The 12,772-nt window shown below is 32.8% G+C and overlaps 1 protein-coding gene and 1 non-coding gene across 2 annotated transcripts; both read right to left on the minus strand.

The window, feature by feature from the left end:
* Positions 1-1,651: 1,651 nt before the first annotated feature.
* Positions 1,652-1,723, minus strand: TRNAQ-CUG (transfer RNA glutamine (anticodon CUG)). Its single transcript has one exon. It is a non-coding gene; the product is annotated as a tRNA-Gln (tRNA).
* A 1,118-nt stretch (positions 1,724-2,841) lies between these two features.
* Positions 2,842-8,718, minus strand: LOC107911299 (probable inactive ATP-dependent zinc metalloprotease FTSHI 1, chloroplastic). Its single transcript, XM_016839166.2, is given in 16 exon segments — positions 2,842-3,092; positions 3,215-3,464; positions 3,550-3,662; positions 3,754-3,837; positions 4,010-4,284; positions 4,419-4,533; positions 4,884-5,079; positions 5,460-5,512; positions 5,816-5,944; positions 6,028-6,123; positions 6,301-6,366; positions 6,455-6,508; positions 6,601-6,746; positions 6,749-7,034; positions 7,534-7,618; positions 7,779-8,718. Coding segments are annotated over 16 exon segments (2,850 nt in total). The 5' UTR covers positions 8,486-8,718; the 3' UTR covers positions 2,842-2,897.
* Between the last annotated feature and the right edge of the window lie 4,054 nt (positions 8,719-12,772).

A 12,772-nucleotide genomic window follows, 5' to 3' on the forward strand; every position in this document is an offset into this window, starting at 1 on the left:
GCGATTAACTTTTACCTCTTTTACAATTTAATTCTTTTACCTTAATTAAGCAATCAATCGTCAAAATTACCGGACCAAACCTCAATTCACATATGATACAACTCTATAAATATTTACTAAAATATTTACGACCTTAAATTACGGAAACGGGTCCCAATTCCTCATTTACAAAAACCACTTAACCTTTGGACTAAACCATTTATACTAACTATTAATTCAATTAATTAAAATTCATCAAATCAAAATTCAATATAAAAATTATTATTAACTCGCATAATTTAAATACTAATTTTACAAACTTACTCGTCAGATTTGTGGTCTCAAAACTACTATTTCCGACATCATTAAAATATGGGTTGTTACATTATAGATGACATCATCTATACCCTTGTGCTTATGTGGAATGTCACATAGGTTATTTCGTTGACATGCGGTTTGATTGACAGTCAACTTACGTTTATTGTTAAAATTGGGTTAATTTCTGAAGCAATTGTAACGTTGAGAGTATTAATCTAAAAAAAAAAAGAGGGTTAAGGGTTCAAACCCAAAAACCCATAAACGTAGAGGGTAGTTTCGATAAATATGCCTATATTTATATTACTCTTTCGCATTTTGATTATATAAGTAAGCAGGATTGCAATTCTTTTGAGTTACTCAAAAAAGGAAATCAGTTTCAAAAACATTTTTCTATACAAAATTTCCACAAATAATTCTAATGTATTGTTTTTAAATGGTAACGATTTTTTTTAAGGAAATGGTAACAAATTTGTGTATTATAAGTTCATGTAAGTAAAAAACAATTTAATATAAAAAAGTATTATCTATATTAAAAAATAATACATTAATATTATTTTTACTTGTATTAAATAATACTAAATTAAAATAATACATTAAAAAAGATAATTAATTCCATTCCAAAAATAAATAATCTTTTTTAAAACAAAACACAAAAACGAAAACAACTAAATGAACCCATCATATGCGAGAAGCAATTTGTTTTATCGGCAAAAAGACCAGCTCCTAGCTCCTCAGGTGCTTCAACATACACATGCACATCTTCTATCCTATCAAAAGTCATCTTAACAATGCGATCAACCACTTGATTTTTCTCCCTTGGAGCATGCCTAATTCTCCACTAATCTATTGTATGTAATATCAAATAAATCCTTCTTACCAAAGTTAAGATCGATTCGGCCAAGTGTCTATCCTGAAAGGCATTGACCATCTCTAGACTATCAATATGGATCAATATCTTGTTGTATCTCGTCTTTGAAGAAGAATCAAACCATCTAAAATGCCTCAAATCTCAGCATCAAACAGTCCCTAAATAGTGGTTGAAACCAATTATTTTAAATATTTTAGTTTTGGAATCAATTATTTAGTAAACATAATGTAATAAATTGTTTTTGTATATAAATTATTTTTAAATGGTAATAATCATTGAGTTTTAGGATTTAAAAACAAAATTGTTACCTAATTATTTTATATAATAATGGTTTTTTATATTATTACTAAATCCAAAAATAATACATTAAACGTATTGTTATTTTAACTAATATATATATAAAAGAAATGAAAGAAAATCCAAAGGGGGTACATTAGTAATACAACTCAAACATTTGTTCAGTGAATGGCAGAAAATAAAAAGCAAAGGTTCCACCGAGATTTGAACTCGGGTTACTGGATTCAGAGTCCTATGTCCTGACCACTAGACCATGGAACCATATTCTGCCCGGACTTCTCTACTTTTTTATATATATATATAGAATAATATATATATATCCGAAATTAGATTAAATTAATGATAAAATAGTAGGGGAGAAAGTAAGAAGAAGAAGATGAAATAAATGGGAGAGAAATTTGAAGCATAAATTACTACTAGTCTTCTTTTATAGTTTGTTTTCAGGAGTAGGAAGTTGTAATTAAATGATTTAATTTCGGCCTGAACATTGAATATGAAATGTACAAACAATATCCTTCTTTCATGAAATGGTGAAAAAAGATTAAAAATGAACAAGTTCTTTTTTAATGAAAATGTAAAAAGAGAAAGAAAACATCATTACTAACAATTTAATTTTCTTTATTCAATTTTTTTAATATTTAATTTATCAGAAATTACTTCATTACTACAACACACGTCATATATATCAAGAAACAAGTTTTTAATGTTATCTTAGAAATTGTGTTCCCATTGCTTCAGTACCATTCAGTGGATAAAGCAATGAAGACTCCACGTCATATACACCAATTATGTTAGGAAACCATGCTAACCATACATCAGTTTTAATGTGTTTATACTACCTTTTTTTCTTTATTTTTACTTTTTGATTTTCCAATTGTTTTGTTTATGTTTTTCTTGTTGCATATTTATTTTAATGTGTTTATAAAAAATTAATAATTAAGTTAGAAAATATATCAAGCATACATCAGTTTAAAATAATATTTATATGTTCTAACATTATTTTATTAGTTTATATATTTTAATATGCTTTTAGGATGGAACACATTGTAGTACCATCGTGGGGAAGTTTAGTAAAAATTAATTATATTTGAATTTTTTACATCATTATTTTTCTAATTACTAATTTTGTAGTATATAATATCTTCATTTATCACCGATAAAAAAGTTGAGATTGATGATGAGAAAAAGTATAGTGTAAAAGAAAATTACTCCACAAATAATTAAAAGTAACTTTAGAGAAAAATCTTTAAAAAAATGTATTTTCTTGTCACTTTTCAAGGCGAGTTTAATAAATAAAAAAATTAATAGAAGATTTTGATAAAAAAATATATATTTTAGAAGGATAGTAGTTTTAGAGTTGAGATGGGCATCAATGAATATGAAGAAAATTGTGGTTTATTAAACATAGAATTCATGAAAGACTGAAAAGCCATACTCAAAGTGTTTCAGATGTTGAAGGGGTTAGCAGCACTTGCTGTAAGTCCGGTTCACGTTCTTGTTCTTGTTTGATAAAAGGAAGACTTCCTGGGTTTTCCTCTCCCAAAACAAGATTCAATGGAGTTTGAGGAGGGTACTTGTTTAAAATGTAGTCAATTTCCCCTCCATTGATCTCCTTTTGATTCAGAAGAACCTGCAATTAGCAATACATAAATCAAAATGAAGTTTTTCTTATCAAGTCTGAAACTTCACTTTAGTACTTCAGATACCAGCTCCTCCGTTTCAAGTGCAGATATCTTTTGAGAATCAAATTACCTTCACCGCTTTCAGCAAAGCAGCGTGATGCCTCCTAAGAAGAGAAACCGTCCTTCCATACATATCCCGTAGTAGTTCCTCACTCCTCTTTGCGATTTCATCATCCATATTGAAGTTGACAGGGGGTTCAATCAGGTCATAGTCATCATAAAGAGATCCTTCAAAGTCTAGCCGAGGACCCACGAATTTAACTTTCTTTCTCCATGGTGGCGGTTCTCCATGTATGACCATTGGATTCTCCAAATTCCATCTGATGGAAGTCATAAAAGACCTGATATTAAAACCATTTCACTCGGGGAGAAACACTCAAAAAGGCATGCAGCAGTTCAACTAACATGGTTAAAATTTTGCGAGCAAGCCAAGATGCATCTGCCAGGTAGCTAAGTGATGCCCTCGAGGTGTCCCGCCCATAAATTATCTCTTCAGCAGCTCTTCCCCCAAGAAAAACCTTCACATAAACAATGGTTCACATTACAAATATTGACAAAATCCAGACAATCTGATAGAATCAATTTATAACTGCTAGCATGAATCCACACCTGGAGCCGATGCAACAGCTGCGGTCGGCGCTCAAACATGTATGATTCATCATCTAGCCGATGAAACACAACTTGTGATAGTGTCTGCATAAATCGCCATCATTAGCTATGCCCCTGAGACTGCCGAGCAATAGTGTTTTGTTTTGTCTAACTTTAGGTGATATTACAAGCATGCACAATAGCTAAGCATCAAAATTAACTTCCTCAAAGAAGGACAGTAAAAACAAAAGATAGAAAATAAGGAAACCAATAGCACCTGACCACGAGGAACAACAGAGATACGATCACAACATTCAACTTCTGCATTTTCATATCGCCTAAGCAGATGAGAAGTTATAGCAACTCCAACTTCAGTAGTTGCTCTGCGACACTGTCCCTGATGACCCAGATCAATACCAACACGCTTAGGTCCTACAGTTAGTCGATCTACTGCATCATTCATATCTGACTGAAGAATAGATTCATGCCTTTTCCTGACAGCCACAAGAGCAGCCTCTTGGACTAGTTGAGCCAATTTTGCTCCAGTCCATCCTATTAAGAGTATATATAATTTTGCTATTAAAATAGAAACCAACTAGTCGAGTCATCCTTGTTCCCTCTGTTTTATTAAGAAATACATGATTCCAGTAATCAAATTAGAAATTAAGAAAAAGTTGAATGCATACCAGGCAAGTTATTTGCATAAGAAGACAAATCAACTGACTCTGACATCTTCACTTTGCTTGCATGAATTTTCAAAATTTGCAATCGCCCCTTAGCATTTGGAGGACGAATTCTTATCTACATAAAAACCACCAAAGGAAAAAAGATGAATTGGTGTCATTTCACAAAGCAATTCAGAAAATAAAAACAATAAAGATTGTCTTCCGGAACCGGAAGACACTTCAAGTATAATGGATTCAACCAACAGATAGTGCATAGCATATAGATGTAAAACAGGAGCATATGCAACTATGAGGAGGATACCACTCTCAGAAAAATACATACTTGAAGCAACAAATATAATGTCACACTTCAACAAGGCCTTAACAATAAATGCGAGAACTGCTTAGAATTTCCATCGAATATATTTTTGTATTGATGAGATATATTAACTAATTAGATCTGCTATTCAAGTGATGGAAATTAACCTTGCGATCAAAACGACCTGGCCTGAGAAGTGCAGGATCTAACAAATCTCTACGATTTGTAGCAGCCAAAAATATAACACCTTTGCCAGTATCAAACCCATCAAGCTCTATTAGTAGCTGATTCAAAGTAGTTTCCCGCTCCTGAGTGGCTGCATTATACAGGTGGTCTGTTGTTTCCTTGAAAATCCCTTGACGTCTGATCAGATAGAAAGAAAGAGAGAAAATCATTCACATATGATCTTAAAGACAGCTATGTTTTTCTCCTCTCCACTAAATTCATCTATGGTTATCTTCCTACTCATAATTGCAATGATAATTGGCCTGTAAAAGGTACCGAGTGTGGCCCATTCTCAGTGTCTTATAAAATACCATAAAAGATAAGCAAGGCAACTATATTTCCATTTCCAATCACTTGATTTAAATCAGATGCAAAATATTAATGCTTAGTTGCAAACTATATCTGCAAAGCTTATACCTCATTCGCCTTTTCACAAAAGATGTCAACAAATGGTGTGGTTTCAACAAGTTCTTGCATTAAAAAAAGAAGGGATAGGAGTAGCAACAAGATTATCATACCTAGTTGCTAAAGCATCAATTTCATCAATGAATATAACTGATGGTTTATTTACCTGCAAATGATAAGAATTTCTCAACAAATTACACAAAGAACATAGCACAACCAAGTATCTGTAAATAAAAGGAATCCGTACTTATAACATAAAAAACAATAACACAGAAAATACAACAAGTTGATTTATAGGTGCCCCAACCATCTGCAACATTTTATCTGTTTCCTAATTATTATCAGATGCCCAACAAGTTTCTTCAAGATGAAGCATCAAAAGTATGGAATCTAGATTACAAGTACCGCACCACGATTAACAGCTACACTGCCTTAGCAATCAAATATAAGAAACTTATAGCATTATCACCTTGGCTCTCTTAAACAGATCCCTGATACGAGCAGAACCAACACCGACTAAAACTTCCACAAATTCTGAGCCTGCCATTTGGTAGAATGGAACACCTGCTTCACCAGCTATAGCCTTGGCAACTAAGGTCTGGAAAAGTATGAGATACATAAGATAGATAGGTGAAGGAAATTCCATAGCAAATTTTGCGAACCTCTTAATAAAAAACCAACCTTCCCACATCCTGGGGGGCCCTCCAAAAGAACCCCATGAGGAGGCTTTATCCCTATCTTATCAAATAGTTCTGGATTCTTCAAATATCTCACCAACTAATAAAAATACGATACGAATTAGTAAGACATCATTATAACAGAAGACACACACAGACACACATATGTATGCAAAACACAGATAGAGAGAAATGGAAAAGGAAAAAGAACCATTTGCACAACTCAAACAGGGGTCATCCTTCTCTTTCATCTATTTTCAAATAGAAAAATGGATACCTCTTGAAGTTCCTCAACTGCTTCATCTATGCCTGCTACATCACTAAACTTAACACCAGTTGAACCCTGAAAGAAAAAACTTTTGAAGTAGCCTTAGAAATGCAACACGGACTCTAGCAAGATAAAGATGAACAAGTAATATTTCAAGTCTCACATCAACACGAGCTTCTGCTTTGGATCGCGAAAAATCAATGCCTTGCCATAGATCCTGCCATTTTTATAAACAGTATTATTTACATACTCTTTGCAATAAACAAATCAGATTAAACAGTAAAATTTGCAAAGATGAGCAATGATTACCCATTTCCTGAAGTTCTTAGGTCTTCTTGAAAGTGTGAAACGCACAAGAAGAACCATGGTTAAAAGGACAATTGTGATGGGTTTTAGCATCTCGATACTAGCAGATACACCACCGAAAGTGTAAAATTCATACAACTTGGAGAAAATCCCCCATCACTAAACACATCAACAAGATTATCCCAAATCCTCTCTAATATACTGAATATGATACCTAGAAAAAGTTTAACAAATGGTTTCACTATGGGCCATACAACATATACAGTTGTTACAAAGACAAAACTGGTGACAGCAAATGCAGCAGCTGCTAGAAACCCTCCAACAAGAACTGCTGCGGCAGTAATTACAGCAGTCACCATTCCAAGCTCTACCATCACTCTGCTGGATATGGAAGATGCCACTGGATGAGGATACTCTGGTATTTTACCCACCCAAGACTACATCACAAGTTTAAACAGTAAAGGAGATTAATAAGGAACCAAAAGATACAGATTACCCAACACCAAAGTACCAAACATGCTTCAATGCCTATGACATGCGCAATTGTCTCTATTCTTCACACTGTTTTTTTCTCAGAACATCAAGGAAAGATATAGTCTTAATATTTAATGAAAGATATTACTAACAAAACTTCACATACTAACATTATATAAGATTCAAGTGATCAAGGCAATTCTTACAACAGAACTATGATCTTGCTAAGTTGACATAAACCTCATCATTTCCAGTTAATTCAATTATTAAGTGGACACTTTGGACTATAGTTTTCACAAAAACCAGGGCATATACATCAAAACACATGTACAAAGTGAACTAATCCATGGCTATCGAAATAAAGCAACTTTACAACCACCTCATAGTTATTCTATAAAATACTCATAAGCAGCGATTTCATGTATAGCTAGAGAATCAAAGAATGGTTAAATGGTTTATCACCGTCATGGGCGTCTCAATTTCATATCGTTGTCCAGTGTACTCTCTTAAAAGATCTTGGGCTTCACTCTCATTCAATCTCATTGCCCTACAAAGATAAAACAAACCGCATAGATATATTACAGAGAACTGCAAAGCAATACAACTAGAAAAAATTCCAAGCCATATTAATATTCACATAGATATATATTATAGAGAACTGAAAAGAAATATAACTTGAAAAAGATGCGAGCCATATTGACATTCACCATTTAGTCCTTTGCAAGCTCTTGTCACCAGGAATATCCTCCAAATCCACAACAAATTCCCAATACCTACCAACATATGAAACACCAGAAACCTCCTTGGAAGTCAACAATTTAACCTTGTCACTTTTCATAGCTTTCCTAAAATCTTCCAAGCTCATTTTGGGCAATTCCTCCAAATTCTTCTCGAATTCCTCCTCCTCGGATAACTCTGCCCCAAAAATCTGCTCTGGCACGTAAAGCTTCCCTTTATACTCCCTCAAAATATCATTCAAATACACGTAGTCATTTTCACTAGTTTCACTCTCTCTTTCCCCTCCAATGGTTTCATTTTTTGATTTTGATTTTGTATTCAACTTTTTCTTCAAAATTTCGATCAAACCCAGATTGCTACCTTTTCTTAAATCATCTTTTTCTTTCAAGGTGTAAATCTTGTTACCAACGAGGTACCTGGGCTCTACTTGGCTAGGGTTTTCCTTCAAAACCCTAGACACAAAGTCATCCCCTTTGGGCTTGCTAGTGTCACCACCGGGCTGTGAGGATTGTAATTCGCATAAAACCGTGAATGATCGGTGAAGTAATGGAGTTCTTAATCGGAATTTTCGGGTCAAATTCGAGGGATGTATTCGTTTGGGGAGATATTTGATAGGAGTAGAGTAGGGTTTTGGAAAATTAACCCTAGCTGAGATTAGAGTATCAATGGTGGCCATCCTCTTCAGCAAGCTCGGAGAGCATTAGGGTTTACAAAATGAGCATTGGAACAAAGCAATATTCAGCATCAATTTCATTCACCAAAATTGCAGAATAGGGTTTATCCGACTAGGGTTTTTGATATATTAAAATGAGGAAGAAGAAATGGGAGTTGATAGTTGCTTTTCCAGACTTATCAGAGCGAAGCTTATCCGGGTCAGGCCTGACCGGCTTTAATAAGTGTAGCCATTTGTTTACGTTTATTATTGGTGTCAAAATGGGCTTTATAATTAAGCGTAGGTCGATTTTAACTTTTATCAGAGAAATAGGTTGGTTTTAGGAGAAAGAAACTCGAAGCGAATTTAGATGTGTATGTTTTCTGCATAAATGGTAATAAGCCACGCTCAATTGGACACGTTTTCTTTCAACGATAATTACAACGATTATTTCGACCATTGTCATGCCAAATGGTAAAATAAAAAATAAAAACTCAACAGTAACTTTTTTTTAACCTATAAATACCCTTATTTTTCATTTTTTTACATTTACATTCTTCTTTCAAACTCTCTCAAGTTTTTATTCAAAATTTATTTATATGTTTATTTAAAAATATTTTTTTAATTATATTTTATTTTATTTGTTCGGATCAATTTCTCGAGAATGGACGCCTCTCTAATCCACTTCGACGACAACCATATTTTCGCCGCCTAATTAGTAAGGGTAATTCGTTATTTTTAATTATGTTAATTTTTTTTATAAATCTAAATATTTTTTATGTTATAAATAGACGAATGATTGTGTGCTTGTAACACCCCTTACCCGTATCCAACACCGGAATAGGGTACGAGGCATTACCAAAACACATACACTTGTAAACGTATTTAACCGAGTTATAAAATTTCATCAAAATTAAAACTTTCAAAATAATTAACATGTTTCTATAACTTTTCACAATATATCCTCAAAATATTATAATCATAATAATTAGGGCCTGCGAGACCCGATACATACTCATGCAATTTAATGCTTCATTTCCATTTCATTCAATTCGCAATTTCTCATGCTCATAATTTAAATCATATCACTAGCAATTTCCATTTAATTCACGTACAATTCAATGACATCAAATTCAAAACTAATACGTATTTACCATTTAACTCAATGTTTATTGATTATACCATTCAATAACACATTTATGAAATTCTCAATTTAGCAATGAAAATATCACTTTAGTTTGAATAACAACATCGTCCTGATATAAATACACTACCACTTATCCATTTACTTTAATTCTTTTGGGCCCATTTGTCACTTACCATCCTTAATCAAATTACGGAACGGTCACGGAAAATTGAGTACTTCACTTTCACTTTGCCATAGTATAACTATGGTCTTACGTATGATCACTTATCACTTGTCCCTGATCAGATAAGTGTAGCCACCTATCACTTTGTTTCTTGATCAGATAAGTGTAGCCACTTATCACTTTGTCTCTTGATCAGATAAGTGTAGCTAAAGCTATCACTTATCACTTTGTCTCTTGATCAGATAAGTATAGCCGAAGCTATCACTTATCACTTTTCACTTGTCACTTGATCAGATAAGTGTAGCCGAAGCTATCACTTATCACTTTGTCACTTGATCAGATAAGTATAGCCGAAGCTATTACTTATCACTTTCCACTTGTCACTTGATCAGATAAGTGTAGCTAAAGCTACCACTTATCACTTTGTCACTTGATCAGAAGTACTCAAATCCGGCGTTCCGCTCAATTTGATCATTTATTCATATATCAGGCTTACCAACATGTGTTAATTCATAAACCATTCATGGTATTATTTCATGCCAAATCATATATTGAATATACCATACACACATACTATGAAACTTTATTTTCACACATGAGCTTAAACCATGACCAATAATGCACAAAAATAAACATCATTCATATTTCATCGTTTATGAGTTATAATCAAACATATGACCATTTATACACGAATCATTCATATATTTCCCAATTTTCCTCCTCCTCCTCTCCATTCCACATCCTTAATGTGTATAACACACTTAAACAACATTAACCATAATTTCAATATTCACTAACATGTATATTCAAAGCTGTTTATCCGAGTCAGAGTCACTAAATTATTTTTATCCGGAGCTAAAGAGCTCCAAATTAAGATCCGTTAATTTTCCCTGAAACTAGACTCACATATCTTCATACCATAAAATTTTCATAATTTTTGGTTCAGCCAAATAGTACAGTTTATTCTTTAAAGTTTCCCCTGTTTCGCTGTCTGACAGTTCCGACCACTCTTCACTAAAAATTAATTATCTCATTGTACAGAATTCGGATGATGTTTTAGCTTGTTTCTTCTAAAAATAGACTCATTAAGGATTCTAGCCATATAAACTATAACTCATAATCATTTTTTTTTACAATTTTTAATGATTTTCCAAAGTCAGAACAGGGGAACCCGAATTCATTCTGACCTTATCTAACAAAATCTATTATATCTCATGATTTACAATTCCATTGCTCACATCATTTCTTTTATAAGAAACTAGACTCAATCAGCTTTAGTTTCATATTTTATTCATCCTCTAATTCAATCTCTACAATTTTTTGTGATTTTTCAAAGTTACACTACTGCTGCTGTCCAAAACTGCTTTAGTGCAAAATGTTGATTTCCATTTTGCCCCAAATTTCACAGTTTATACAATTCGGTCCTTTCTCAATTAACCCCTCAATTAATCTAATTTTCTCAATTAGTACTTTACTAGACATTATAAGTTGTTACACAACTATTGAAATTCAGAATTTCCACATATAACTCTATCTTCAAACTCTTTTACTATTAGGTCCCAAACATTCACTTTCTATTCAATTCTTTCAATAAAATCAGCATATGAACAATTTAAAGCTCTAATTTCATGCTAAATCATCATATACTTCCAGCACATATTCATATCAACTTTCAACTTCTTTCATAAAATCAAAAACTAATGGATTTAACAAGTGGGCCTAGTTGTAAAAGTCATAAAAATACAAAAATTTCAAGAAATAGTCAAGAATTGAACTTACTTGTAATAAAAATATGAAGAACCAGCTTGAAGAAGCCCTTCCATGGTGTTTTAGCTGATGAGAATTCAGAAAAATGAAGAGAAATCTAGATAATTCCACTTGGGTCCTAACTTTATTAAGCAAATTTTGCAATTTTCTAATTTTGCCCTTAATTCTCCTTACTTTCTTGCTGATTTCATGCCTCTGCCGTCCAGCCCAAATAGACCTTGGGTCTATTTGCCTTTTAAGCCCTCTTCCTTTTATCATTTAAGCTATTTAATCATTTCCCAAAATTTTGCATTTGTTACAATTTAGTCCTTTTTGTTCAATTAATTATCGGAACTTTAAAATTTCTTAACGAAACTTTAATACTAACTTTTTAACACTCCATAAATATTTATAAAAATATTTATGGCTCAGTTTAAAATCCCCGAGGTCTTGATACCTCATTTCGATTCTAATTATTTTAATATTTATTTCTAGTGCACTATTCACTATTTCAAAAATTTTCCTAACTTCATATTTAACTTATACTTACTAAATTAATAATATTTTCTACCCATTTGTCGAATTTAGTGATCTCGAATCACCGTTCCGACACCTCTGAAAATTCAAGCCATTACATTTTTTTTCGTCGGATTTGTGGTCCCGAAACCACTGTTCCGACTATGCCTAAAATCGGGCTATTACAACTCTCCCCCCCTTTAGGGATTTTCGTCCCCGAAAATCTTACCAGATGGTAGGTTAATGATTTACTTCCACAGTATATTTCAAATTCACACATGATTTTGGATTTTCATATCTTTTACAGATAATCACATAGATTCATAAGAAAATCAGGATAGCGATATTTCAGCATCTGAAGCTACACAAAGTATCGAAAAATTACAATCCATATAGAATGATATCCATTTTGATAACCTGAGTAGTTTTCAGAACTATCAAATATTTCTCTCTTTTTATATTGTCCTCATTTTCTAATTCATTCACTTTTCCGACCACATTATTATTCTCCCGTACACGAACTTCTGTAACACTACACTCGTAAGCTTATTCAACCAAAATCTCACAAATTTCATTGTAACATTTTACTAATATGGGGGTGAGTGTAGTAAAGCCTCAAATTTATCTTACACATAAATGTGCATAACACATACCATCACAAATAGCCAATTCATTACTAAGTTCACATTCTCAAAGCATTTAATAAACATTTGCTTTTAATCACTTTTGTTCTCAACAC

The sequence above is a fragment of the Gossypium hirsutum genome, chromosome D08 (genome assembly GCF_007990345.1).
Source record: "Gossypium hirsutum isolate 1008001.06 chromosome D08, Gossypium_hirsutum_v2.1, whole genome shotgun sequence".
NCBI classification, from domain to species: domain Eukaryota; kingdom Viridiplantae; phylum Streptophyta; class Magnoliopsida; order Malvales; family Malvaceae; genus Gossypium; species Gossypium hirsutum.